Source organism: Callithrix jacchus, chromosome 3 (assembly GCF_049354715.1).
Source record: "Callithrix jacchus isolate 240 chromosome 3, calJac240_pri, whole genome shotgun sequence".
Classification (NCBI taxonomy): domain Eukaryota; kingdom Metazoa; phylum Chordata; class Mammalia; order Primates; family Cebidae; genus Callithrix; species Callithrix jacchus.
In genome coordinates this window covers 115,053,436-115,081,057 of record NC_133504.1, presented here as the reverse complement: position 1 = coordinate 115,081,057, position 27,622 = coordinate 115,053,436, and the positions used below count along the sequence as shown (strand labels likewise).

Sequence of the window (27,622 nt, the reverse complement as noted above, 5' to 3'; positions counted from 1 at the left end):
GTTAAGGTTTTTATGGACAATTTGGTGAGCAGTGGTCAGAGGCTAGTTGTCAACTTGAATGACAACTCCCATTCTCCCATGTGGCCTACCCTCATGTCAATTAAACTCTTTCTCTACTGATAGACCATTGTCTGAGTGGATTGATTTTGTCTGTGCAGTGGGCAAGAAGAACCCACCAGTCAATTACAGGAGAATAAAGGGCTACAGGCTATGGTGACTCTGTCTCTCTGAAGGAGTGTGGAGGGCTGCAAGGATGACGTGATTTCTGACCTGGCTTTTAAGAAGGAATAGAAATTTTCCAGGCAGAGGAGACAGAGAAAGGTATAGAAATGTTTGGAGAAAGGCCAGAAGTTCTGTGAGTGGCCAACCTCACCAATCTGCCTCACGAGTTAAAGAAGCCTTCTTTGACCCTCCAAAAGCTGAAATGGCAACACCCAAAATTAAAGACTCCAAGCCACCAAGAGGCATTCCAGGGGTTTGTGGTAAACTACAAAGTCTGTGAAAACTAGTAGGTTGTTGAGAAGGTAGACAGATTTGTTTAGGGATGGAAGGGTCAGGAAGGGTTTCCCCAGAAGGAAGGAGGGGCTGTACCTGGGGTGGTGGAAGGCCGAGGACTTCTGGAGGAGGAGGGAGGCTGGCCCAGAGCTGGAGGCTGGGCTGGTGAGGATTACAGTAAATGACCCTTTTGTCTTTATAGCTTGACTGGCAAGCTCAACTCTAAGCTTCCTGAGAGAAGCACTCAGCTCTGGATTTTACCCTCCTCCAGCATCCCCCAGCTCTGCATCCCATAGGTCTAACAAAATAAAAGTTTGTCAATGGAATAGCAAATATTTTTTAATTAATGGAAGGGGTGGAAGGAATATGATTAAGAGAAAGAATTTTAAATGTATCTTCTTGAACATGAAAGGTAGCAGAACATGCCACCCCAAAATATGCCTTTTTAGTATTAAGATTATTTTGAGCTGAAGGCAATTAAGCAGCAGCAGATACAAAAGAGCCCTCTGCCCTCCCCCTATTTGCCTAAAAGCAGAACATAAATCTTCAAATGTGTCTCTGCTCCACTCTCTATCAGGAAGGACAGAAGTGAATCACCAGAGATAACTCTAGACCCTTATCAACCCCGAGAGGGCAGCAGAGGAGTCTGTACAACCAACCGTCCCAACTAGCCCTTATCTTCCATTAGTTCCCCCACATATTTATTGGGAACTCAAAGTCCTTTTCCTTTGCCATTGTCATTTCTCTAAAAATTTACTGTTCTTTTAATTTGCTATATAAGCCAAGGTGCAACCACCCCTTTGAGTTACTCATCTCTGAGTGCTCCCATGTGTATGATGTACAAGTTAATAAACTTATGCTTCTCTTGCTAATCTGTCTTCTGTCAATCTAATTTACAGGACCCCAGCTGAAGAACCTAGGACGATAAAGGGAAAAAAAATCTTTCAAGCAATTCTCTGCCTCAGCCTCCCAAGTAGCTGGGATTACAGGCAAATGCCACCACACCAGCTAATTTTTTGTATTTTTAGTAGAGACGGGGTTTTGCCGTGTTAGCCAGGATGGTCTCGATCTCCTGACCTTGATCTACCCTCCTTGACCTCCCAAGGTGTGTGTGTGTAAATATATATTTTCCCCCCCTCGTCTACAAACACAAAGAGCTCACTCTTGAACAACTGCTTCTTCCAGGGAAGGCTCCAATCAAGAGCAAAACAAGTCAAAACTTCCTGCTTGGGGTGCACAGGAAACCCCCAGGCTCATAACAACTATTCTGAAATGCACCACCCCATTGGGATATTTTAATCTTTTTCAGTTCCTTTTTCATTTCCAACTCTGGGACTCATATGCAGAGGACCAACAAAGTGTCATTCTCGAGAACAGAAAGCTGGGGGTAGGGGCAGAGAGGATACAGCAGAACTCTCCCTGGTGAGTTCTCCCTGTAGCCAGCTGGTTGTAGCTGGAAGCAGCAATTATTTTGCCTTTGTCAGGAATCCAAGGTACAGAACACAGCTGCTGGGCCAAGGCCTGGCACAGATCCAGCCTGGCTAGGACAGGGTTCGGAAGCCCACAGGGCCTGTGAGCACAGAGCAGGCCACTTGAGAGCACTGGCTTCCCCTTCTCCCTCCCTACTCCAGGGGTAACTTTCTCTGCAGCCTTCCTGCCTCGGGACAGTGAGACTTGCGGTGAGCCACTCCAGGATCAGGCTTGGGCTGGGAGACTCCTGGGAACAGCCACTATCACAGTTGCAGCAATTAAAAGCAGCAGCCAGATCCAGGGTGCAAAGTGCCCTGGGCTTGGATTCACATCCTAATTCTGCTTTTGCAGCCTAAAAGCAGCAGAACCCTTATTTCACAGAGTATCTGCATCCCACACAGAGCTCAGGTGCTCAGAGGCAACACAGTTCTTATGAGGCTGGATTCTAGAGTTGAGAGCCCTGGACGGGAAGTCCCATCACACCCCACCTACTGAGACAGCAAGTGAGCTAGAGAGAATTCAGACCTCTGAAGTCAGCCGTCACACAAACACTGAACCCCAGACCTGCTCCCCATTCCCTTCCCTCCCCAGAGGTAGTAAAGTGACTGGAACTCCTACTCTTTTCTCATTTATACACTATTACCTTTTACTTTGTGAAAGGCAAGCTATCATCTCTCTGGGTCAGACCAAGGTACCTGCAGCCTTTGCTTCTTACAAACCCCATAATTTCAACCATGAATGTGGTCATTAGGGCCCCTCTCTCTTTTTGCCCCACTTTCCTCCATCACCTCCATCTGTGCTCAAAGGTCGTTTTCTTCCAGGGAGGAAGATTCTTTTCTCTACTTTTCTATTATGTTTCTATTACTTTTTTTTTTTTTTTGAGGCAGAGTCTTGCTCTGTCACAAAGGCTGGAGTGCAGTGGTGTGATCTCAGCTCACTGCAACCTCTGCCTCCTGAGTTCAAGCCATTCTCCTGCCTCAGCCTCCCAAGTAGCTTGGACTACAGCTACATGCCTGGTTAATTTTTGTATTTTTTAGATGGGGTTTCACCATGTTGGCCAGACCTGTCTTGAGGAACTCCTTACCTCAAGTGATCCACCTACCTTGGCCTCCCAAAGTGCTGGGATTATAGGCATAAACCGCCTGGCCTCCTATTACTCTCAAAGTCATCTGCTGTCTTGGATCCACTCACTCAAGTGTGTTCTGTGCCCACTATGCATTCAACACTTGCTAGCCTCCGTCTTCTCACCGGCTTGCACCTTCCTCTAGTGGAAACAGCCCTAGCCATCAGATCCTGCTAAAAGCCAGCCCTTGTGAGGGAAGCTCCCCTCACTGGTTCTTGATAGCCATACAAGCTGGCCACTCTAGGTAAAGACAGGAAGTGACAACAACCCAGGGACAGAGCTCAGGGAAAGAAGTGGAATGTGGGGTGCTAAGAAAGGAAGAGCTACCAGATCCTCTACCTCCGTGGTTCTCAAAGTGTGGTTTCCACACCAGACCGGAAGCATCAGCACCACCTGGAACTTGGTAGAAATGCTATTTTTGTCACTACCTGACTAGGAGAAAGAGGAGGTAGAGTGGTTCACAAATCAATGATGCTGCTGATGATAATGGCTAACATTCTTGGACCAGCCACTGTCCTAGGGACTTATTAACACATTTAATCATCACAACAACCCTATGAGGGGGTAAGCACTATTTGTATTTCTGAAATTTTACAAATGAGGAAACTGAGAAGCAAAGAGGTTAAGTTCACTGGGTATATTCACAGAGTAAATGGCAGGACGACAAGACAACAGGTCAAGGCTCTGCATATACACAGCCCACACCCCACCAGCACACATACCCCACCTCACTCTTCACTCTAGCCTTGGTCTCCTTCACATCAGCCTCCTCCCCAGAGCATAGGCAAGCTAGGCCTGCTTCTCTGTTACCATGTACAGAGCACATGGCCCAGAGCCTGCACTCTGGGCTAACTGCTTGGGTTTGAAGCTTGCTTCATCCCACACAGTGAGCTTGAAGTTACCCTCTCTGCCTGTTTCCTTGGCTATAAAATGAGGATAATAGCTGTACCCACCTACTTCCTAGAGCAGTTGTGAAGACTAAATAGGTTAACATGCCTGATACACATCATGTGCTCAGTAAATGTTACCTTATTATCTTGAAGCCTTCTAATGTGTGGATGGGGGAAAAAACGTAAGAAAAATATGGGAAAAAGAAGAGAAGGAAGAAAGAATTCAGAAACAACAGCCTGAGAATTCTGTAACCATTTCTCCAGTAAAAACTCATGAAGGTCCCTGCTCCGTTCTCACCTCTGCTCAGGAATCACATGCTCATGAAGCCTCTGTGAGTGCCTGAATGGGGGCCATGGGAATCTCCCCACTCTGGGTCTCGGGAACATGGTTGATGAAAGCAGGGTTGATGAAAGCAGAGGTGTTGACCCAGGTCCACCACCCTTTGACTCCTAACTGCCTGATGTAAGCAGAAAATCTATGTCAAAGTACAGAGACTCAGGTGTCTTTGGAGCTGCAAAGAGGCAATCGGGGTGAGACCTACGAGATTTAGTGCCCTGCTTACACAGGTGCAAGGACAAAAAGAAAGACGGCCGCTATTAAATACAATGAAGGCTGTGCCTAAAGCCTTAAGAACATCTAGCTACTTGGAGGAAATGTGAGACTACATTTTATTAAGATCACTGTTGCTGTTAAAGGTAGATAACACAGCAAAAATCACCATCAGAGAATGACAAGCTTATGGGGCAAGAAGGATCAGACCAGAAGAAGGAAGCTAGGGCTGCGGAAACGTGGCGCTGCCTTGATGAAGGTGGCAAATACTTACTAGCAGAAAGGACTCAACGCTTTGCTTCTTTCCTCTATCCTATACTGGCCTCCCTCACTTCCAAAAAAAACCCAAACCAAACAAAACAATCCAAGCATCAGATCCAAGTAGTTAAAGCTCTGTCATCAGATGAGCCAACCAGAGAGTTAACCTGACATAATTTTCCCCGACATCCACTCAAAGCTCTTGGAAATCACACTTTTCCTCTAAGTATAATCAGGAGGAAATGTTTGTAGCTCCAAGATGCAGTTGTGTGTTATTCTGGCTTCTGTTTAAGATCTGCACAGCTGTGAGAAACCACATAATGAAGATGTAAGGGTTTACCTTTTTTCAGTCCTTGATGAATGACAATATATGACACAGCCTTTAAAATTGTGTTTTTACATGCACACACACGTTTACTGCAGCACTGTTCACAATAGCAGAGACTTGGAACCAACCCAAATGCCCATCAATGATAGACTGGATAGAGAGAATGTGGTGACTGGGTGCGGTGGCTCACGCCTGTAATCCCAGCACTTTGGGATGCCAAGGTGGGTGGATCACCTGAGGTCAGTAGTTTGAGACCAGCCTGGCCAACATGGTGAAACGCTATCTCTACTAAAAATACAAAAAATTAGCTGGGCATGGTGGTGTGTACCTGTAATCCCAGTTACTTGGGAGGATGAGGCAGGAGAATCACTTGAACCTGGGAGGTGGAGGTTGCAGTGAGACAAGATTGTGCCATTGCACTCCAGCTGGGCAACAAGAGTGAAACTCCATCTCAAAAAAAAGAAAGAAAGAAAGAGAGAGAGAGAGAGGAAGGAAGGAAGGAAGGAAGGAAGGAAGGAAGGAAGGAAGGAAGGAAGGAAGGAAGGAAGGAAGGAAGGAGGGAAGGAAATAAGGCAAATATACATCTAATGTAGATGACAGGTTGATGGGTGCAGCAAACCACCATGGCATGTGTACACCTATGTAACAAACCTGCACGTTCTGCACATGTACCCCAGAACTTAAAGTATAATAAAAATAAAATAAAAGTTGTGTTTTTAACCAATTTTGTAATAAGAGATAAATACAAAACATCATAGCAACAGAAAAATCAAATTAACTTCTCACCCTGCCATGTAACAAATTTTCCCTTTTTAGCTTTATTGTTGCTTGGGCTTTTTTTCTTTTTTTTTTTAAACAAACCTATAGTCAATATTTATAAAGTTGAGCTCAACTTTTTTTTTTTTTTTGAGACAGGGCCTCACTTTATTGCCCAGGCTGGAGTGCAGAGGCATGATCTCGGCTCACTGCAACCTCTGCCTCTCGGGCTCAAGCAGAGGCAGTTTAACTTGGGAATTCTCATTCTGAGCTTCCCAAGTAAACTGGGATTACAGATGAATGCCACCACACCCAGCTAATTTTTTTGTATCTTTTTTAGTAGAGATGGGATTTCACCATGTTGTCCAGGCTGGTCTCGAACTCCTGAGCTCAGGCAGTCCATCCACCTCAGCCTCTCAAAGTGCTAGGATTACAGGCATAAACCACCACACCCAGCCTGAGCTCAACTATTTTTCATCTATCATTATAGCAGGTCCTCAAAAAAGTGTCACTTTGATCAACATGGTCTTTTTATAATGTTGATAAGATTTTAAAAAATTGATTCCCAGCCGGGGCCACTGTCTGTGTGGTTTGCAAGTTCTCCCCACGTCTGTATGGGTTTTCTCTGAGTACTTTGGTTTCTTCCCATATCCCAAAGAGGTGCATTGTGCAATCAGTTGACTGGCGTGTCAACAGGGTCCACATCTAAGCAACCGTGTGTGTGTGTGTGAGTGTGCAGACCCTATGGTGGGATGGCGTACTGTCCAGGGTTGGTCACCACCTTGTGCCTTGAGTTGCTGGGGATAGGCTCCGGCTACCTCCCACCCTGAAGTGGAATAAGTGGGTTGGGAAATAAATGAATACAAATGACAGTAAAATAAAAATGTGTAAAATACAGGAAACTCCTACAGATACACGACAACAAACCATGCAGTGTGAAAGCGCTCGAGGAGCCACCACATCTTTACTGCTCGTTTTTCAACTGCATGGTGGGAGAAGGGGCTCCTGACAATGTTCTCATTGCAAAAACACATTCCTTGACTTACCCACCACCACGTGACTGCTGTCACTCACTGATTCACCAAAAATTGGGTAAAAACTTACTTTCCTTGTTTTTATTAATCTTTCTGAAATGTACGTGTAGCTCACATTTATTTCCATTTTTAATAGAAGTGTTTTGGGTATTAATCTAGCAGTTTGGTGATGTTTTTGTGACTAGAATATGTCATAGGAACTTAGCTCTGTATTTACATGAATTAGCCTGTGGTTAAACTGGTTTCAGGTAAGTCACAGTTTCCAAGAACCTGTCAATGATGTTAAGTGAGGACTTACTGTATTTTATATAAACCTATTTTTTTATAACATACAAATTTATCATTCTTAACCAGACACCTGACTCAGGCCTGTAATCCCAGAACCTTGGGACCCAAATCCCAGACCAAGGTGGGCAGATCACTTGAGCCCAGGAGTTCGAGATCAGCCTGGGCAACATAGCAAAATCCCATCTCTACAAAAAAATATTTAAAAATTATCAGGGCATGGTGATGTGCACCTGTGGTCCCAACTACACTGGAGGCTGAGGTGGGGGGATCACTTGAGCCTGGGAGGCGAGAGTTGCAGTGAGACGAGATTGTGCCTCTGTACACCAGTCTGGGTGACAGAGCGAGACCCTGTCTCACAAAATATGTATCATTCTTAATAGTAATATTATATTTCATTTTATACCATACTTTGGGGCTTCTTTCTGAGACAAGGTCTTGCTCTGTTGCCCAGGCTGGAGTGCAGTGGTGCCCTCAGCTCACTGTAGCCTCGACCTCCTGGGCTCAAGCAATCTTCCCACCTCAGCCTCCTGAGTAGCTGGAACTACAGATGCATGCCACCATGCCCAGCTAATTTTTTAATAAAATTTTTCTAGACACAGGGTCTTGTCATGTTGCCCAGGCTAGTCTCAAACTCTTGGGCCCAAGTGATCCCTCAGCCTTTCAAAGTGCTAGGATTACAGGCATGAGTGACCATGCTGAACCATAGTTTGTTTTTAATTTTTTTTAATGATTTTAAGGATTTTTTTTCTATTTTTCTTTGTTTCTCCAGGATGTAGTCTCAAACATATACTAGCTCAAAGGATGTGATGTTTTACGGTTTATTACACTTTGCCATGTTGCTTTCCAGAAATACTGTACTAATTTATGTTAGTATAAGGATATAACTTTCTCAAAAGCCTTGCCAGTTTTTGATTTTATAATTATAATTTGCCAGTTTAACAGCATTGCAGAGTTTTGTGTCTTAACTTCTTATAATTACTAAGGAGGATGGGTCCTTTTCTAAGGATTTGTTTTCTATTTGTATTGCCTCTTGTGTGAACAACATGTTCAGATTTTTTTTGACCATTCATGCAGTAGAAATAGTATTGCCCTTGGTGGATTTCACTGCATTCTCTAGATATTCTGGATGTTCATTTTTTTTCATTCATTCTACTTATCACAATTTCCCTCTAAGTCACCTTGACTAAAGAAAGTTTTGCTCAGTGGCTGCAGCTCCCACTCAGACAGATCACCAATTCAGCCCAGATTCCTGCTGCCCCATTTTCTGGTGGCTGCACACTATAATCCCCTCATAATTTTTCCTGATTTTTAAGTTCCCCAGCTCCCTAATGAACTGTATTTTCAATTTGTCAAATATACCCAGCAATTATTCAATGTTGTATCATGTGCCACTGGAAAAAACTCAGGGATACTATTTTCATGCTTGCCTTTCTGGCCATCTCTTATTGATACTGTGCCTTTCTGTCAAGGCAGGGTTGCATGTTGTGATCTGAAAGCATTTTACAACTACTGGATCAAACTCTGAAAACAGAAAAAAACAAAGTCAAGTTGATATCAATGGCAAAATGAGTTAGGAGGGCTAGGGGGCAAAAACAGTCACAGAGAAGACTAATCTAAACAAAATTTAAATATTTGAAACATATTACAGATTGGACCCAAGGTCAATCTAATTAGCCAAAAACAAAATCTGCTATCTAGAACTATATCTACCTTTTGCAGGTATCACTCAAATTGTAAAACAAAAACAAAAAATAAGAGCTGTACAAAATACTTAATAAATGTATTCTGTAAGCATCACATAAAATACTTGATTAAAAAGAACCAAAAGATTTCTACATTAAAAAAGATTATCACTGTCTGTTTCATGGCTATTTATTTATTTATTTGTTTGCCTATAAGAAGGACACCCCAGCATGCCTGCTCTCTTTCTCAATTCTTTCTTACTCTCCAGCTTAGGCTATCAAGCCACTCACTCATTCCCTCTACCCTTCCATACCTACTCTTCGCTCCCTCACCTTAGCCAACTTCTGGCCATAGCTTTGGTTTCTGGAGAGGATCCTGGTAGATCGTAGAGAAGCTACCCACCCCACAGCTACATATCCAACTGGTGAAAGGGAACATTTCTCCATTGGGGTCGATACAACTACACAGCAGTTCCAAGTTATAGCTGCCAAAAGCCCCTATTATTACTACAGTTGGCACTTTTGAGTACTTAGGATATGTCATGACCCAAAAAAAAGCACTTTCTATGTCTTATCTCATTTAATCTTCACCAAACCCATTTTACATTTGAGGCAAAATGGAGTTTAGAAACTTGGCCAAGATCACCCAGCTGGTAATAACAGAGGTGAAGACTGACACCACAATATATGGCCTCTCAGAGGATGGGCAAATGTTTTGATGATTTGTAGCAAATTCTAATTTTTTTCCCCAAATTGATTTTTTAAATATAATCATTTAAAAATAATTATCTCACCCCTACTATTTGAGGGTTGACTGTTATCAGGGCCAAATGCAAAAAGCTTCACTCTCTGATTTCCCAGGCAAAGAGCACGAAGTACCTGTTCTTGTCCTTGCTGATTCTTCCACATGCAAATCATTTCCCTCTCAACACTGGTAAGACATCTGTAGTCACTCGAGGGGAAGGACATGGGAATGTGACAAGTGGAGGTCCTGGCCTGGAAGTTGAGAGGGCTCTATTTTAGCTCCATTCCCACCAGGACCTCAACTCTCAGGATCATAGGTTCCTCACGATCAAATGGAAACCAGTGGATGACACGGTTTCTAACATCGCCTCCAGTTTTAACTTTACAGCAATTTATGAAGCCTGGTAATGCCCACATCCCGGTGCCAGCAGTGTGGGCGCAGCACCCCCTGCCGGCAACCTCCACGCACTGCCCTGGAGGGAGGTCGTGGCTAGTAAAGCCTCACTCTGCCAGCTGGTCATGTGTGGGGATGGCCCCAGCCAAGGCACAGGGATTCACACACCCCAAACTCACCCCAACTCTGCTCTAAAGTATCTATTACTACGTGTGTGCTCAAAGAAATGCACTAGGATTGAGATGGGCCAAGGCTTGGAAGAGGACAAGAGGAATACAGAGTACTTTAGGAAGTATGTAGAGTCAGGTGCAGCTGGACAGGCTTCTGCTTAGCCATGCTTCATGATCATGAAAAGCCACAATGAAAACTTGATAATTTTTTTAGCACAGAGTATTCTCTTAAAGAGAGGAATATATCTGTTCTCTGAAAGTAGAAAATAAATTCTTCTGTGGACTTGATGTGTTTAAAATGTAAGGCAAGCACAGGTCCCGACCCCTCTCTATCCCCACTCAAGCTTATCTGCTTCAACAGTCTGCAGCCTGAGCCTGCTCACCTGTGCAGGCTCAACACCAGCCCTGGGCACTTCGTGTCTCAGCAATCTGACCTGTCCTTCAAATGTCACCAGCCTCCCACTTTATTCCTGCTGGGGGCATCTGATGGGAAACACAGGTCCTTTCAACTTAAACTTGAGATAAACACACAGAAAGCATCCACCCCCTAAGGACTTTAGCAGTGATTTTTTAAATGAAAACCCTGAGCTTTGAATGTACAGCCCAAAGCAGAGCAGAGACATGGAGGAAATCATTGTTTTGATTCCCTCGCTTCTCTCACTCACCTCTTCCAGAAACTGGGAACCTGAAGGTTGTTTTGCTGGCACCCAGCACTCGCTTTGCTGTTGCTCACCTTCCCTAGGAATACAAAAGTCAGAGGGGAGAAAGGATGGGAGTGCAAGGTGTGCCCAGTGGGGCAGGTGGACGGGGAGGATGTCAGGCTGGGTTTGGGCATTATGGAACCAGTGTCAGCCAACAACTCATAGTGTGGCTTTAGCCAGTTCCCAAGGTGGAATCCAATCTATAGTGAAGTTCATTTTCACAAAAAGCTTTGGAGGGTCTCACTCACCCAACACAGACAGACATACTGACTTACTCATAACTTCCTTAATGAAAGCACCTGCCTGGCCTGGAACCCTAGTCCCTAAATTAAAGACTCCCAGTTCCCATTCTGTGATTTATCCTTTTGGAGTGCTTTTCCAAGGTCAGTCACAGTTGGCTCTACTTTCTCTCCTCCCTCCTCTCAACTTCTGGATCTTTCTTTTCTCATCCTTCTACCCTTCCAAATGTAAGCCAAACCAATAAGGAGACAACTTCTAATTCTTCCCCTAATCCTCTACCCTAATTCTTCCCCTAATCCTTTACCCTAAATCTGCTCAGAAAGTCTAGAGCCAGAACTGACGGAGGCAGAATTCTGCGTCGTGAACTATAGGGGAGAGCGAAAGACTAAGACTAAGACTAAGGTAGAGACTCCTTTCCAAATTCTTTTTTTTATTATTACTTTGAGCAGGGTCTCACTTCAACACCAAGGCTGGAGCACAGTGGTGCAACCAGAGCTCACTGCAGCCTCTGCCTTCCATGCTCAAGTGATCCTCCCACCTCAGCTTCACAAGTAGCTGGGACTACAGACATGCGCCACCACATCCAGCTAATTTTTTTTTCTTTTTTTTGGTAGAGATAGTTTTGCCATATTGCCTAGGCTTGTCTCAAATTCCTGGGCCCAAGCGGTCTGCCTGCCTTGGCTCCCAAAGTACTGGGATTACAGGCACGAACCACTGTGCCCAGCCTCTTTTCCCACTTCTTATATCTAGTATCTGGGCTGGTCTCGTGATTTTGTTTGGCTGACAGAATGTATGAAAGTGATGCTGTGTGATTTTCAGAGCCTGGGCCTCAAGAGGCCTTGGAGCTTCCACTTGGTTCCCTTGAAACACTGCCATGCTTGTCCTGAAAGGAGACCAGTGTCACCTACCAGGGAATGAGAAGCATGAGAAAGAAAACCAAGGCACCCAATCAACTGTCAGTACCAACCACCAGCCGTGTAAGTGACAGCAGCTGCACGAGCCAGCCCAGGTGAGACCAGCAGAGGAGCTAACCAGCCAGCAAAAAATAATGAGAAATAGTCTATCAGTGTTGTTTTAAACCACTCCATTTCTGGCTGGTAGGCAGCAACAGAGAACTAAAACATACACCTTTGCCTTTTTCTCTATTGTTTATGTAACAAGACATTAGAATGGGACTCTTTCTGCCTCCATTTCAATTGAGGCGCCAATATGATAGATATCAGATACCCACATGACTGTGAAACACACCCCCTTACACAGAATTCACAAAGGAAATTATTGAGACCCAGCTCTGTCACTCTTGGATGCCTCCTCCAGATCAAGGATATGAAAAGGGGTCAGAGAGGGGGTGGGCATATAGGTGAAGAGCTTTTGTGGGGGGAACTGTTAATGTCCCCCTTAAAATCTCCCAAAGAAAGATGGGCAAGAGTTGTATCTTCTTCATTCCCAGCCCAGTCAGGCAGCCTGCATGGACCGCTTGGAGAGCTTTAAAGTAGTTTCACCATAGCTGGAACCAGCAGACATACAGGTCCCAGAGGCATACCTGCGACACCCAGAGTGGGCCATGAGAGCAGCCTAGAGGGGCATGCAAGAGCTGGTCTGCCTTTCTGGGGCTTCCTGGGTAGAGTGTACCCTGTGGACCAAACATGGTCACTCAGAAGAGAGACCTGGTGTGAGGTCACATTGGATCCTGTCTCACAGGGCAACCTACTAGAGGGGCAGAGAGACCCCAGCAGCAAGAAGCCAGAGATGGGCATAGGATTCCTGGGGTCTTAGAAATAAATCCCCAGGTATCACCTAAAATAAAGATGCATCTTTCTGGCTTGGCATGGTGCCTCATGCCTTTAATCCCACCACTCTGGGAGGCTGAAGTGGGTAGATCACTTGAGGCCAGGAGTTTGAGACCAGCCTGGCCAACATGGCAAAACCCCCTCTCTACTAAAAACACAAAAATTAGCTGGGTGTGGTGGCACATGCCTATAATCCCAGCTACTCAGGTGGCTGGGGCATGAGAATCACTTGAACCTGAAAGGCAGAAGTTGCAGTGAGCTGAGATTGTGCCACTGCACTCTAGCGAGACTCTGTCTCAAAATAAATAAATAAATAAATAAATAAATGCATCTTTCTATGTCCAGACAATTACAGGTGAGAGATCACCAGTGATGGGGGTCTTTGAAGAGCCCACCACAATGCCGAACACATCAGACAATGGCCAGGCTCAGGGAGGGGAAAGCCAACCTTTCTAATTTCCTTATCCCTAATCCCTTGTCCCTAACTCTCTACCGACCCACCCAATCCTGGGGAAAGAAAGATGCATAGAAAGAGAGAAGCCATAGAGAGACTCCTACCTACCCCCTAGCCCTTCCCACTGAGACTCCCAGTTGGATCCAGGCCTGGGATGAGGAAGGGATGACAAACATTAAATCAAGTTCAAAGGTTGGATTCTCAGCTTGGGCTGGTCATTCTAATTTCTGAACTGAGACTGAGCTTATAAGTTAGAGTGACAGGAGGACAGTCTATTTCCTAAAAATGACTGAGGCCAGGCTCAGTGGCTTACACCTACAATCCCAGCACTTTGGGAGGCTGAGGCGGGAGGACTGCTTGAAATCAAGAGTTAAAGACAAGCCTGGGCAACACAGTGAGACCCCCATATCTATAAAAAATTATTAAAAAATTAGTGGGATATAGTGGCTCCTACCTATAGTCCCAGCTACTCAGGAGGCTGAGGCAGGAGGATCTCTCAAGCCCAGAAGGATTTAGAAATAAATCCTCCATGATTATGCCACTGTCCTCCTGCCTATTAAAGCTCACCTTTATCCCACCTCTAGCTTCTTGCTGCTGGGGTCTCTCTGCCTCTCTAGTAGGTTGTCCTGTGAGACAGGACCCAATCTGACCTCACACCAGCTCTCTATTCTGAGTGGCCACGTTTGGTCCCCAGGGCACACTCTACCCAGGAAACCCCAGAAAAGAAGAGTAGCTCCCGCATGCCCCTCTATCCTGCTGTCGTGGCCCTGTCTGGGTGTTGTGAGCTGGAGTCATGATTGTGCCACTGCACTCCAGCCTATTAAATAAAGTGTAAAAGGTCAACAGGGGAACAAATTACACACACACACACACACACACACACACACACACACACGTATATATTTGAGACATGTCTTATTCTGTCACCCAGGCTGGAGTGCAGTGGTGCAATCGTGGGCTCACTGCAACTTCTACCTCCTAGGCTTGAGCAACCGTCCTACCTCAGCTTCCCGAGTTGCTGGGACTACAGGCATGCACCACCATGCTTGGTTAATTTTTTTAATTTTTATGTAGAGACAGGGTCTCACTATGTTGCACAGGCTGGTCTTGAACTCCCAGCCTCAAGCAATCCTCATGCCTTGGTCTCCCAAAGTACTGAGATTACAGGCATCACCACACCTGGCTATTAACTTCTTTTTTGTTGTTGTCGTTGCTGAGACAAGGTCTGGCTCTAGGGCCCAAGCTGGATTGCTGTGGCACAATCTCGACTCAGTGCAACACTCCAGGGCTCCAGCCATCCTCCCACCTCAGCCTCCTGAGTAGCTGGGACTACAGGCACGCACCACCACACCTGGCTAATTTTTCTATTTTTAGTAGAGACGAGATCTCTCCATGTTGCCCAGGATGGTCTCAAAGTCCTAGGCTCAAGTGATCCACCTGCCTCAGTCTCCCACATTGCTGGATTATAGGCATGAGCCATGGAGCCTGGCTGAAAAAAGTTATAACTTGATTACATCAATAATTGTGTTTGTTGACCATGCTAGTTATGTTTATTTTGTCTGTTTACAATTTCTCCCAAATATGTTTTAAATGACAAAACAAAATGTTTTCATTGTGCAGTCTGTTCCCCAGAAGGTTACCATATTTCTTTTTACTTATATTATCCTCCCACTCATACAAACTAGGAAGGTTTAACAACTTCTCCCATTACCTGATTACAGTTACTCAGGTACAAAAAGTCCCTAACTGCTTATAATTTGGGACACAGCAGCTACTAAGGCCTTAAAATTGGAAATAGGTTTCCCCAGGCACTTAAGGTCTTGGCAAGCTGTATACCCATAGGAAGAGGTCAGTACAGGTGCCTGTTGGCTTAAGGCCAGTCTCACTTGTCTGGAATGCCCGACTTCATTCTGGCTGGCTGCCTGCTTAAGGGCTTACAAAGACTGAAATCTGTAGGTGAGTTTTTGGACTTCATGCTGGGAGTTGAAATCTAATAGAGAAGATGGGTTGGCAGAACTTATGTCTGAACTTCCAGAAAGTAAATTTTTATAAATAAAAGATGTAATCAATTATGTAGCATAACCAAACATGCTTGAAGAATTTAGGTATCACTTTCTAGTTCTCAAGAAGTTAATGTATAATCATAGAGATGCATAATGCATGAAGACATGGCCCCACTAGATACCATCTTGAGAGAGAGACAGGGTGGAGTGAGAGGGAAAGGGACTGCATTTCAATCAATTATTTGGAGGTGATGTGTTGTATTTATTCGTGCAGTATAACAAAGCTGAGGTGGGAAAGTAACATCAGTTTCTTTTCTGTAGAAAGATATTTGAGTAAATGAGGACAAAGAGGAAAAACAAAGGTATTGGGCCTATTTCTGGTTATGGAACAAATGTTTAGTATCATGCTCCCACAGTCAGTCCTCAGGGCTAGGATTCACCACCCCAGGAAGAAATCTTGCAAGCTATCCTACAAAAACTGTCAGAGTGGACCTTGACAAAATCAAGGTCCTCACAGTCCTCGGCCTCGCTGGCACTGAAGTCTGATCTGATGACTCCATTTCTCAAGGACCCATTTCTTGGGGGCAGATTCACATTATCTAATCTCATAGCCTAAACCAGTGAGATGGTTTTCTAATTCACGGGGAGACTCAAAAGTCCACGTAACCAATGCGTTATTTCCCTGCAGGCGGACCTCAGTGGGAAGCCAAATCCTAAGCACTGACTTGCTGGGTGCGCATGGCATCAGAACAAAGAGAGACATGAATGGAATGTTTCAGGCACCAGGCAAAGGCAGGCTGATGTGTCCATCTCACAACAGAGAGGGTCTAACCCAGTGTTTGGTTTTTTTTCCCCACCTTTATTTTAAGTTCAGGAGTACATGTGCAGGTTTGCTACATAGTTTAATGTGTGCCATGGCAGTTTGCTGTGCACATCATGCAGGTATTAAGCCCAGCACCCATTAGCCATTCTTCCCAATCCTCTCCCTCCTCCCACCCCTGCCCAATGGATTTTAAACTTTGTGTTGGTACCCATTAAAAAGTGGCAAGATCATTTCATGAATCACACCCAGACACCATTTTTAAAATTAAAACTATAGAGTATGGGCTGGGTACAATGGCTCACACCTGTAATCCCAGTACTTTGGGAAGCCAAGGTGGGTGGATCACGGGGTCAGGAGATTGAGACCACCCTGGCTAACACAGTGAAACCCCGTCTCAACTAAAAATACAAAAATTAGCTGGGCATGGTGGTGTGCACCTTTAGTGCCAGCTACTTGGGAGGCTGAGGCAGGAAAATCACTTGAACCCAGGAGGCAGGGAGGTGGAGGTTGCAGTGAGCTGAGATCACACCACTGCACTTCAGCCTGGCGACAGAATGAGACTACATCTCAAAAAAAAAAAAAGTATAGAATATCAACTAGAATAGAAAGTATCAGAGAATATTGCATATAACTGTGGTAGGTAGGAGGTAGCACAGAGTGGTGGTTAAGAGGCTAGACACTAAATGCAGGCTAAATAGACTCAAATTCTGGCTTTGCCAAATACTAGCCATATCACCTTGGGCAAGTTATTGAATCTCTCTATGCTTCAGTTTATTTGTTTGCAACATGGCAAAAAGAATAGTACCTGCCGCCTAGGGTTGTTCTAAAAATCAAATGATTTAATATTTATAAAGGGCATAGGGCAGTGCCTGGCTTACAGTAAGTGCTATACGAGTTTTCATTTTTCTTAAAAATTGCTTTATGAAACCGTTGCCCACAATCCAAAATACCAGAACTGAGATCCTATGACAACTAGAGTTACACAAGCTGAGCAGTACAGGAGAGAAAGTGGGGGACTGAATAGTTTCCATTGTCACTGAATTAGAAAATTATGGAAGCAATACCAGCTGGCAGGAAAATGGGAACCTGGGGAAAATATTCAAAAGGACATCCCAGATGACCAGGCTAGTGCTCCCTTAGCTGAGGAGTGCCTTTCAGCCAATTAAGAGGAAAAGTGTTTTTGTTGAGATGAGATGCTGTAAATATGTCTTTTCTGGAGAGAATTCTCATTGTCTCATGTACACTTTGCCTCTTTTTCTCTCTTTGGCTTTCATCTGAGACCATGATGACCTATTTTTATCCTCTAGTTAAACCTGAATTTTCTCTCTTCAGATCAATCAGGTTTTTGTCTTAATTTCCTGAAGCATATCAGCTGTACCAATTGATTACTGCATTCCGTACCACAAGCTTTTCCTTCATATGTTTTTCTCTGTTCCACAGAAATCTGGACAGAAGGTGACTGATAAGGTAGAGACAAGAGACCAAAAGGTTTCCAAGACATTTGAAGAAGACATGATAGAGTAAATAGAAAGAGTAAATATCCAAGCAGAAGTAGCACTGATACGGAAATGGGGCAAGGAGTGTTTAGTAGAGAAGGGCAGGGCTCCACCCTCCAGCCTGTGCCCACATACCCAAGTGAGAACAGGCACTCCTGCTTTTACACCCAAATGTTACATTTTCCAAGACCACTGGCCAGGTGTAGTGGCTCCCGCCTGTAATTCCAGCACTTTGGGGGGCCTAGGAGGGTGAATCACCTAGGTGAAGAGTTCAAGATCAGCCTGGCCAACATGGCGAAACCCCGCCTCTACTAAAAATACAGAAATTAGTCAGGCGTGGTGGTGGATGCCTGTAATCCCAGCTACTCAGGAGACTGAGGCAGGAGAATCGCTTGAACCCAGTAGGCAGAGGTTGCAGTGACCCAAGATCACACCACTGCACTCCAGCCTGGGCAACAGAGTGAGACTCTGCCTCAGACAAAAAAAAAAAAAGACCACTCTACCCCACCACACCCTCATCCCCCCCATCCCCCCATTCCTGTGCCTTTAAAAACCTGAAACCTTAGGTGGACACAGATACAAGAGGCTGGACATCAAGAGGAGTAGAGGAACACACAAACAGACACCAGCAGACCAGCGATGGTGGAACGACACAGATGCCAAGGGGAATTCAGCCCGGGGCAGTCGGAAAAGAGTCCAGCCACTGGGCAGCCTGACTCCAGGGAAGACCACCTTCCCACTCCTCCCCCGCTTCTGGCTTCCCATCCATCTTGCTGTCCATCACTCTTGTCACACTCCCTGCAAGGGGGATAAGGGAACTCTCCTGTTTCAATATTACCATGCATATATATATATTGAGCATCTACTATGACCAGACACTGTGCTGAGCACTTTATAATCCTACTTTTTATAATGACTCTGAAAGATAGATGATATTCTTTATAAATGCAAATGAGGAAACTGGCACTTGGGAAGGTTAAAGCCTGCCTGAGTCTCACAGCTAATAAATGTTAGAGCCAGCTCTCAGACTTAGACTCCTTGACTCGAAAGCTCATTCCTTTCTCTTACCCACTGCTACCAAGGTTTTAGAACAAGGCTCATTGGGTCTAAATTTCAGCTCTACCACATATTAGCTACTTAACTTCTCCAAAGTTCACTTATATTCCTCTTACTTAAAATGGGGGTGGTAACAGTAGCTTCCTTGTAGGATTTTGTGAAAATTAAATGAGAGGTTTATTAAGGTATTTAACATTGTGGCTGGCACATAATAAGTGATCAAATAGATGCCACCTGTCATTTTTGTTATGTCAGCCCTTGCAAGGCTTTCTATAGTTGCAAATATTATGTATGAATCAAAATCAGCAGACCAGGCAGCCATCAATATGCTGTTAGCCAACTGTCTTTGCAACTCTCTTTCTATAAAGGGATTTCCCATGGTACTTTATCCCTGCCATTGGCACCAGGAGAAAACAAGAACCGCAGAGGGCAAAAGCTTGGAGTAGTAGGGTTAAAACAAGGAAACCAGCAGCCATGGAAAGGCTGCAGTTCAGATCTATGGAATCAGGACGAGAGGGAGGAAGAACTGATCTTTGAGACCACAGTTGAGCTATTCTCAAAAAGGACAAATTCAATCAATTGTGGAAGGCAAGAAGATTACTGCTGAGGAAAAATAAATTACTTGGAGGTTTAAGTGAAAGCTTTTGTTCATGTTGCTGTATGAAGCAGCAGTCCCACAGAAGAGCAAAGGACTTAGGGTTGGGAGAAATTTAATCAGTTCCTTGAGCCCATTTTAACCTAAACCAGAATGATTTAATTTCAAGTCTTAAATGGGAACTAGAATCTACACACAGAGTCAAAGCAGGAAAAGGGAAACAATGAAAAGGGCCCATCCACTTGCCAGAAACAAGTGGGAAAAACTTGCCACTGGGAGAATCGATAGGCTCAGGCCTAAGGGTGCCTTGGCTTTGAGCAAGCATAGGGCATGAGGGAGAGGTAGGGGAGAGGACACTCAAAAGAACCTTCATTATTTTCACCCAGTTCCTTTGGCATGCATCACCACATCTGGCTATTGTTTGTTTTTTTTTAGTAGATACGGGGATTCTCCATATTGGTCAAGCTGGTCTCAAACTCCTGACCTCAGGTGATCCACCCACCTCAGCCTCCAAAGTGCTGGGATTTCAGGCGTGAGCCACCGTGCCCAGCCTCAGCTGTGTTTATGTCTACTTAGCCAAGCCCAGCATGCCAAGATTTTAAATGAAAGTTTAAATAATCGATGGACAATGGTGTTTGGTCTTAACACCTGCCCAGCTGAGACTTAACACATCTGCTGCAATCCCTGATATACACAGGCCAAAAAAAAAAAGTTACAAAGCATCTTTATTACTCCAGAAAAGTGGAATTAAAGAATATGTTTTTAAGTCTGCAGATGGTGGCCGGGCACGGTGGCTTATGCCTGTATTCCCAGCACTTTGGGAGGCTGAGGTGGGCAGATCATGAGGTCAGAAGATTGAGACCATCCTGGCCAACATGATGAAACCCCATCTCTACTAAAATACAAAAACTTAGCCAGACATGGTGGCACATGCCTGTAGTCCCAGCTACTCAGGAGGCCGAGGCAGGGGAATCACTGGAACCCAGGAGGCAGAAGTTGCAATAAGCGGAGATTGCGCCACTGCCCTCCAGCCTGGTGACAGAGTGAGACTTTGCCTCAGAAAAAAAAAATGTTTACAGACGGTTACCCACTATGGATGGTCCTAAACAACCCTGAGGCCCAGGAAACAGTACAAGTGCATTTACAGAGGTTAGGGGAAGAAGAAAACAAAACGGGAAGAAACAAAGAACTCAATCTGCTACATTTATCAGTAGACAGCAGGACTGGTCCAGTTTAGCAGGGCATCCAATCATGCACTCTGAACTTCAGTGGAAAAGGCCAGGGAAAGGAGACAGCAGTAGCTCTGTCTTCCTCACAGCATCACCAACAGTATTCTTCACAGCAGTGCATGAGTCACTGCAGGACACCGTTTTCAAGCAGCTTACAATCTACTTTCGGGGAGGAAAAGATCACCTCTGCCTCCCCTGAGCTCTTATGGGGGCAATTCTGCTGGGTCTAGGAACCAAACTGACACAGGGCAGGTTAACAAGAAAAGCATACAAGTTTTTATTAGTTATACTATAACTAATAAAAAGTGTACTAGTGTACATGAGGCTTTTCACAAGACAGCAAAGTCCAAAGAAGTGTCCAAACCATGTTAGTTTTATACTTCTGAGACAAAGAATGATAAATTTGTGAAGAAATGACAAGGGGTTCTGGATAGAGATAGTAAACTCTAGGGAGTCACTGGGAGATATATGGAGGGCGTAAAGCCAGTGGAATACAGAGGTTACTTCAGAAAGTCTATTCATTCATACCTGTTGCAGCACCAAATCCCAGTCCCCAGTGATAAGGAATAGACTCTCACCCTGGTAGGGAAAAGGTACCCCTCCCAAAAGAATTCTTATGACTTTCTATACACAGGAAAATACAGGCCAGCTAGTCTTTTATTAAACTACAATTTCTCCAGTGTTTTTAGATCAAAGTAATGAATATACCAATTTGAGATATTTTGAGATGGCACATTCTTTACTCCTTTACTATTTTAAGAAAACAAAACATTTACATAAACAGAGAAGTAAATAACAACACAAACTGAGCCAAATGGGAAATGTTTCCTTCTTAGAAATAGTTTAGTGTCTTCAAATTACAAAAACTATATCCCCCTTGGTGGACAGAAACCATATCTTGATACTAGACTCAGAGAAATAGTATCAAATGCCAACATTATACAACTTTACTCTAAATCATCCAGCTATTTCACAGATTCATGTTGAAGGACAACTGTGATATGAACACATTAGGAATCACTGCCTTAGAAGTCATTAAAGAACTATATGCTGTTTAAAGCCGTCAACTTCAGCCTCATGCTGATTTGGGAGTTATTCATTTGAAATGACTTTAGGCTTTATACCCCAAGCACGTTTTATATTTATTTCAGAGGCAATATAAGTATAGTGGCTAAGAGTAGGCACGCTGGAATCAGACTTTATGGGATCAAATCCCAGCTCTATACTTACTAGCTGTATAACTGCAGCAAGTCACTTCCCTAGGCCTTGATTTCCTTATCTGGAAAAGTGGGAATATTAAGAGGATTTACTGTGAACAACTGTAGTGGGGATTACACAAAATAGTCCATAAAGTATACAACTCAATGGATGGCACACAGTCTGCCCACAAAAATTTTTGCTTTCATTAATATTATCAACTAAGGTGGCTGAGAGCCAAAGTTGGCATGGGCTGGCCATTGGGAGGGCTGGAGCATTTATAGACATGGTCCTCCACATGGATAACTTGGAGATCCATCACCCCATCCTCTGTGTTTAGAGTAGGTGAGTGACAGACTGAGGACAAGGAGGAGCCACCTACATGCCAACACCCTGCAGGAATAACACAGGACCAAACACTGTCACCAAAATGCCTGAGTAACAATGACTTCTTCACATATGCAAGAGGTAAAGGGAATAAAAAGACATGCGAAATTAGAAGCAAAAAAGCACACTTTGTAAAGATTAAGAATGTAATGGTGACAATGACTGCAAGTGTTCACCCAGGCTAATACAATTACTTGCAGAAAAATGTTCTTAATAAATAATCTAGACCTTATTTGTGTGATATAGTTTAATGTCCTGTTCTCTATTTCATTTTGTAAAATGCTGTTTGCAAACTATTGATATTATAACCCACAGCAAATATGGGCTGTGATTTACAGTTTGAAAAGTCTTTCTCTGAAGAACTACCCTTGCAAATTCCAAACTCGGGTCATAGCAAACAACCCCAGTTGGATAGAGCACTGTGACAATGAACCATGATCCAGGCACATTCCCTACCCTGTTATCACCGATGTTCTGAGGACCAGTGCATGCCAACTCTAGGCAGCCATCTCACCAGGGCATGTCCTTCGCCATGGGCAGGACAGGATAGGAGGTCAATCCCTTACTCTTACTGAAAGAATAATTCAAAATACCCATCCTACCAGGATGGGTGAGAAAAGCCACTCCCACCACATGAATGATAAACTCTATACTACCTGCAAAGAATTCAAACATTGGCTGCTTGGTTTCCACAAGAGCTGTCCAATCTATTTTCAATTTGCTGAAATCACACGTTCTCTCACGTCTGTGTTCCCATTGTCTGGCTAATTCCCACTTATCATTCACCTCTTTAAGTCTTCCCTGGCAGCCCCACACTCCCCACCCTACCTCCTCCTATTCTCGTCTAAGCTGTTAGGGGTCTGTCCTCTGGGCAAACTTCTATTATCCCACTTGCCACAGCTCTATGGTATTTAATTTCTTGATCACCTCCCCTATGTCCTCCTGGAAGACAACTCTGTTCAGTCAGAGCCAAGCACAGGGCCAGCCTCACAAGTGCTCTGGGAATGTTTCGTGAATGACCTAAGACTGATCCAAGGCCAAGGAGGACAGGAGTTGGTGTGTTTGAGGAAGAGGGGTTAAAAAAACAACAACAAGAATTAGAGGGAAGACATGTGTATAATACTTACTGCCTTAGCATCAATGTCTTCCCTGATTATCACAACAGGCGAGGCTGAATTAGTACTCCCATTGTACAGGTGGGTAAATTGAGGCTATGAGGAATCCTTCTATATGGAAGGGAGGGGGTTAAAACAAAACCATGGAGGAATAAATACTATTTTCTCTAGATTAGAAAATATCTTTGTTAGAAAAACAATCCTCTCCTTTAGACTACAAATTGGAAGAATTTCTAAAAATAGGACAGTGACAAAGTCCTGGATTGTGGATTGAGCACGAAACTCTGCCCTGTTAAAGACCAGTTTTAAAGCAAAAGGAAGCCTCGTAAATCTCTGGGCAGGAGAATCACTATCACAAGGCCTGAAGTATTTAACTTTAAATATAATTTTAAACCAGGAGAATCTGCTCATGTATGGTAATTTGTAATTCTATAAGGATTAGGGAATGCAGAAGGCAGAATACAAGCAATATCTCTCTAAGGTTGACCTTGACTTTTAAAAAATTATATATATAAAAAAAATTATTGTGCAGAATCAGGCAAAATCTTGACACTCCAAAATGGTGTCTGTGGCTCCATTTAGCAAGGTGGAAGCATGGGGAAGTGGGACTAGGTAGGAAGAAGAGAGCCTTTTAAAAGCAGCCAGCTGAAATGTTTCAGCCAAAAAAGGCACCATTTTACTTCTCCTAGGTTAGGATGATTTGCAGGCCTGCATAAACCAAAAGCTGTCACTACAATTCAAGACTAATTGGAACAAATGGCTGCTTAGCACCAGAAAGAGATGGGACTGAGGAGACAGAATCTTCCAGCCTTTGGGTTGTTCCGCAAAGCATGAGCTTCACCTTAAATCCCAGCTGAATAAAATCTACCCCTTTTCCTGTCTCCTCACCAAAACTAGGCCTGGAGAAGCCTCTGTATTTGTTTCCATGGAATCCTCACCAGCGAGCATGCAAACATCCACTCAGTTCCACGCACTCTCTCTCCCCACTCTTCACACACAGCTATATATGTTTTCCTTTTTCTCCCTAAATAAACCTACTCCAGAGTTGAAAATGGATACAAATTGAACCCTACCCACCAAATACTGAATCTCATTTTCCCAAAAATGACATCACTTTACCCCAGTGATGAAAGGGAGGTCTTCTTTGCTACCATTAAAAATGTATCTTTGGGAGAAGATCCAAGATGGCTGTTTAGGAGCAGCTCAGGATTGCAGCTCCCAGTGAAAGTGCAGAGGGTGAGTGGACGCTGCATTTCCAGATGGATCTTTATTACCCACAGACCAGGAGATTCCCAGGCGGAGGAGCCCGACGGGTTGCCAGGGCAGCTGTTTTGGCCGATGCGGCTGTTTTGCCAGCGCCCTGGCGCGGCAGTTCTCTGTACAAAATACACTGGTCTGGTTGCCCTTTTAAGCTGGCGATTGGAGCTCTGGGAAGGCAGAGTCGCCCATTCATCTGATTAAACAGGGGACTGAAACAGGTAGCCAGGCCAGGAGATTCCCAGGCAAAACAGCGCCACGAATCTCAGCGCCATTGTTTCACCCAGCACAGTGGGTCACCACACAGGAAATCACACAGATCCCGGCACCTTTTCAAGGAGGCTACTGGAACACTTTGGAGACAGTCAACCGCTCAACTTAAAACAAAAGGCTCTGAGGCAGGGAGGCAGGTGATCAGGCTCGGCAGGACCCACCCCAACAACAACAACAACAAAACAGCAATTGGAAACACTCTGGGTTGAGAGATTCATGGCAAGCACAGCTGAACCCGGGATGGTCCAGTTCTGTGGGGGAGGAGCGTCCACCATTACTGAGGCACTCCACCCCTACGGAGGTAGTCCACCATTGTTGAGGCAATCCGCCGTTGCCAAGGCAACCCGCCATTACAGAGAGAGTCTGCCATTACAGAGGTGGGCCACCATTGCTGAGGCAGTTCTAACCACACCCATATAAACAGGACTGCTGGGAAGTTCACACGGCAGTAGGGCAGAGCCCACAGCAGCCTAGCAAAGCCTCTGCAGGCAGACAGTGACTAGGCTGCCTCCTTGCTGGGCAGGGCAGCCCTAAAAAAAAGGCAGCAGCACAACAGAAACTCATAAAGCCCTAACTCCCGGGACAGAGCACCTGGAAAAGAAAAAGGGGTTTATGAGTTCTGCTGCAGCAGACTTAAACGTACCTGCCCAGCAGCTCTGAATGAACAACAGAGCTCACAGCTCAGCACTTGAGCTCCTATAAAGGACAGACTTTCTCCTCAAGCAGCACCCTGACCCCCATATATCCAAAGAGTCACCTCACAAAGGACTCATCAGACTGGCATTTAGTGGGCATCATTCTGGAACAAACATAGCAGAAGAAGAAACTAGTGGGAACCCTTACTGTTCTGCAGCTGCTGCAGATGATCCCCAGGCAAGAAGGGACTGGAGTGGACCTCAGCAGTCCTACAGCAGAGGGGCCAGACTATTAGAAGGAAAACTGAGAAACAGAAATAATTTCATCATCAACAAACTGGACGTCCTCTCAGAGACCCAATCTGAAAATCAGCAACTACAAAGATGACAGGTGGATAAATCCACAAAGATGGGAAGAAACCAGTGCAAAAAGGAGGAAAACGCCCAAAACCTGAACACCTCTCCTCCTACAAGGGATCACAGCTCCTCACCAACAAGGGAACAAAGCTGGATAGAGAATGAGTGTGATGAAATGACAGAATCAGACTTCAGAAGGTGAGTAATGAGAAACTTCTGTGAGCTAAAAGAACATGTTCTAACCCAATGCAAAGAAACTAAGAACCTTGAAAAAAGATTATGAAAAGCTAACAAGAATGGACAACTTAGAGAGGAATATAAGTGAATTGAAGGAGCTGAAAAACACAATATGAGAACTTCACGAAGCATGCAAAAGTTTCAACAGCCGAATTGACCAAGCAGAAGAAAGGATATCAGAGGTCGAAGATCAACTTAATGAATTAAAACAAGAAGGCAAGATTAGAGAAAAAAGCATAAAAGGGAATGAACAAAGTCTCCAAGAAATATTGGACTATGTGAAAAGACCTAATCTACATTTGATAAGTGTACCTGAACTTGACAATGAGAATGAATCCAAGCTGGAAAATACTCTTCAGGATATTATCCAGGAAAACTTCCCCAATCTAGCAAGGCAGGCCAATATTCAAGTCCAGGAAATACAGAGAACACCACAAAGATATTCCTCAAGAAGAGCAACCCCCAAGGCACATAATCGTCAGATTCACCAGGATTCAAATAAAGGAGAAAATGCTAAGGGCAGCCAGAGAGAAGGGTCGGGTCACCCACAAAGGGAAGCCCATCAGACTCACAGAAGATCTCTCAGCAGAAACCCTGCAAGCCAGAAGAGAGTGGGGGTCAATATTCAACATCCTTAAAGAAAGGAACTTTCAACCCAGAATTGCATATCCAGCCAAACTAAGCTTCATAAGTGAAGGAAAAATAAAATCCTTTGCAAACAAGCAAGTACTCAGAGATTTTGTCACCACCAGGCCTGCTTTACAAGAGCGCTTGAAAGAGGCACTACACATAGAAAGGAACAACCAGTACCAGCCACTCCAAAAACATACCAAATACTAAAGAGCATCAATGGAATGAAGAATCTGCATCAACTAATGGGCAACACAGCCAGCTAGCATCAAAATGGCAGTATCAAATTCACGCATAACAATATTAACCCTAAATGTAAATGGACTAAATGCACCAATCAAAAGATACAGATGGGCAAATTGGATAAAAAGCCAAAACCCATCAGTGTGCTGTATCCAGGAAACCCATCTCACATGCAAGGATACACAAAGGCTCAAAATAAAGGGATGGAGGAAGATTTACCAAGCAAATGGAGAGCAAAAAGAAGGAGGAGTTGCAATTCTCCTCTCTGATAAAATAACTTTAAAGCAACAAAGATCAAAAGAGACAAAGAAGGACATTGCATAATGGTAAATGGATTGATGCAACAAGAAGAGCTAACAATCCTAAATATATATGGACCCAATACAGGAGCACCCAGATACATAAGGCAAGTTATTAATGACTTACAAAGAGACTTAGACTCCCACACAATAATAGTGGGAGACTTTAACACCCCATTGTCAATATTAGACAGATCAACCAGACAGAAAATTAACAAGGACATCCAGGACTTCAACTCAGACCTGGAACAAGCAAACCTGATAGACATTTACAGAACTCTCCACCCAAAATCCACTGAATATACATTCTTCTCAGCACCACATCACACCTACTCTAAAATCAACCACATAATTGGAAGTGACTCACTCCTCAGTAAATGCAGAAGAACGGAAATCATAACAAACCGTCTCTCAGACCACAGT

General features: G+C 44.2%; 2 protein-coding genes across 4 annotated transcripts in view; both read right to left on the bottom strand.

Annotated features, from left to right (window-relative positions):
* The window catches only part of SCD5 (stearoyl-CoA desaturase 5), a 172,833-nt gene that overhangs the window by 103,264 nt on the left and 41,947 nt on the right, over positions 1-27,622 (bottom strand). The gene's annotated exons all lie outside the window — the stretch shown is intronic.
* LOC128931597 (uncharacterized) lies at positions 2,809-12,753 on the bottom strand. Of its 2 annotated transcripts, XM_078366974.1 has the most exons (4): positions 12,667-12,753; positions 10,848-10,920; positions 9,669-9,870; positions 2,809-8,713 (listed from the first exon to the last, which is right to left on the bottom strand). In XM_078366974.1, exons 1-4 carry the CDS (start codon positions 12,687-12,689, stop codon positions 8,610-8,612), a joined length of 402 nt encoding a protein of 133 aa, XP_078223100.1. In that variant the 5' UTR covers positions 12,690-12,753; the 3' UTR covers positions 2,809-8,609. The 2 variants fall into 2 exon arrangements, 1 of the variants encoding a protein (XP_078223100.1); XR_013533040.1 differs by having other exon boundaries at positions 9,754-9,870; positions 10,848-12,753.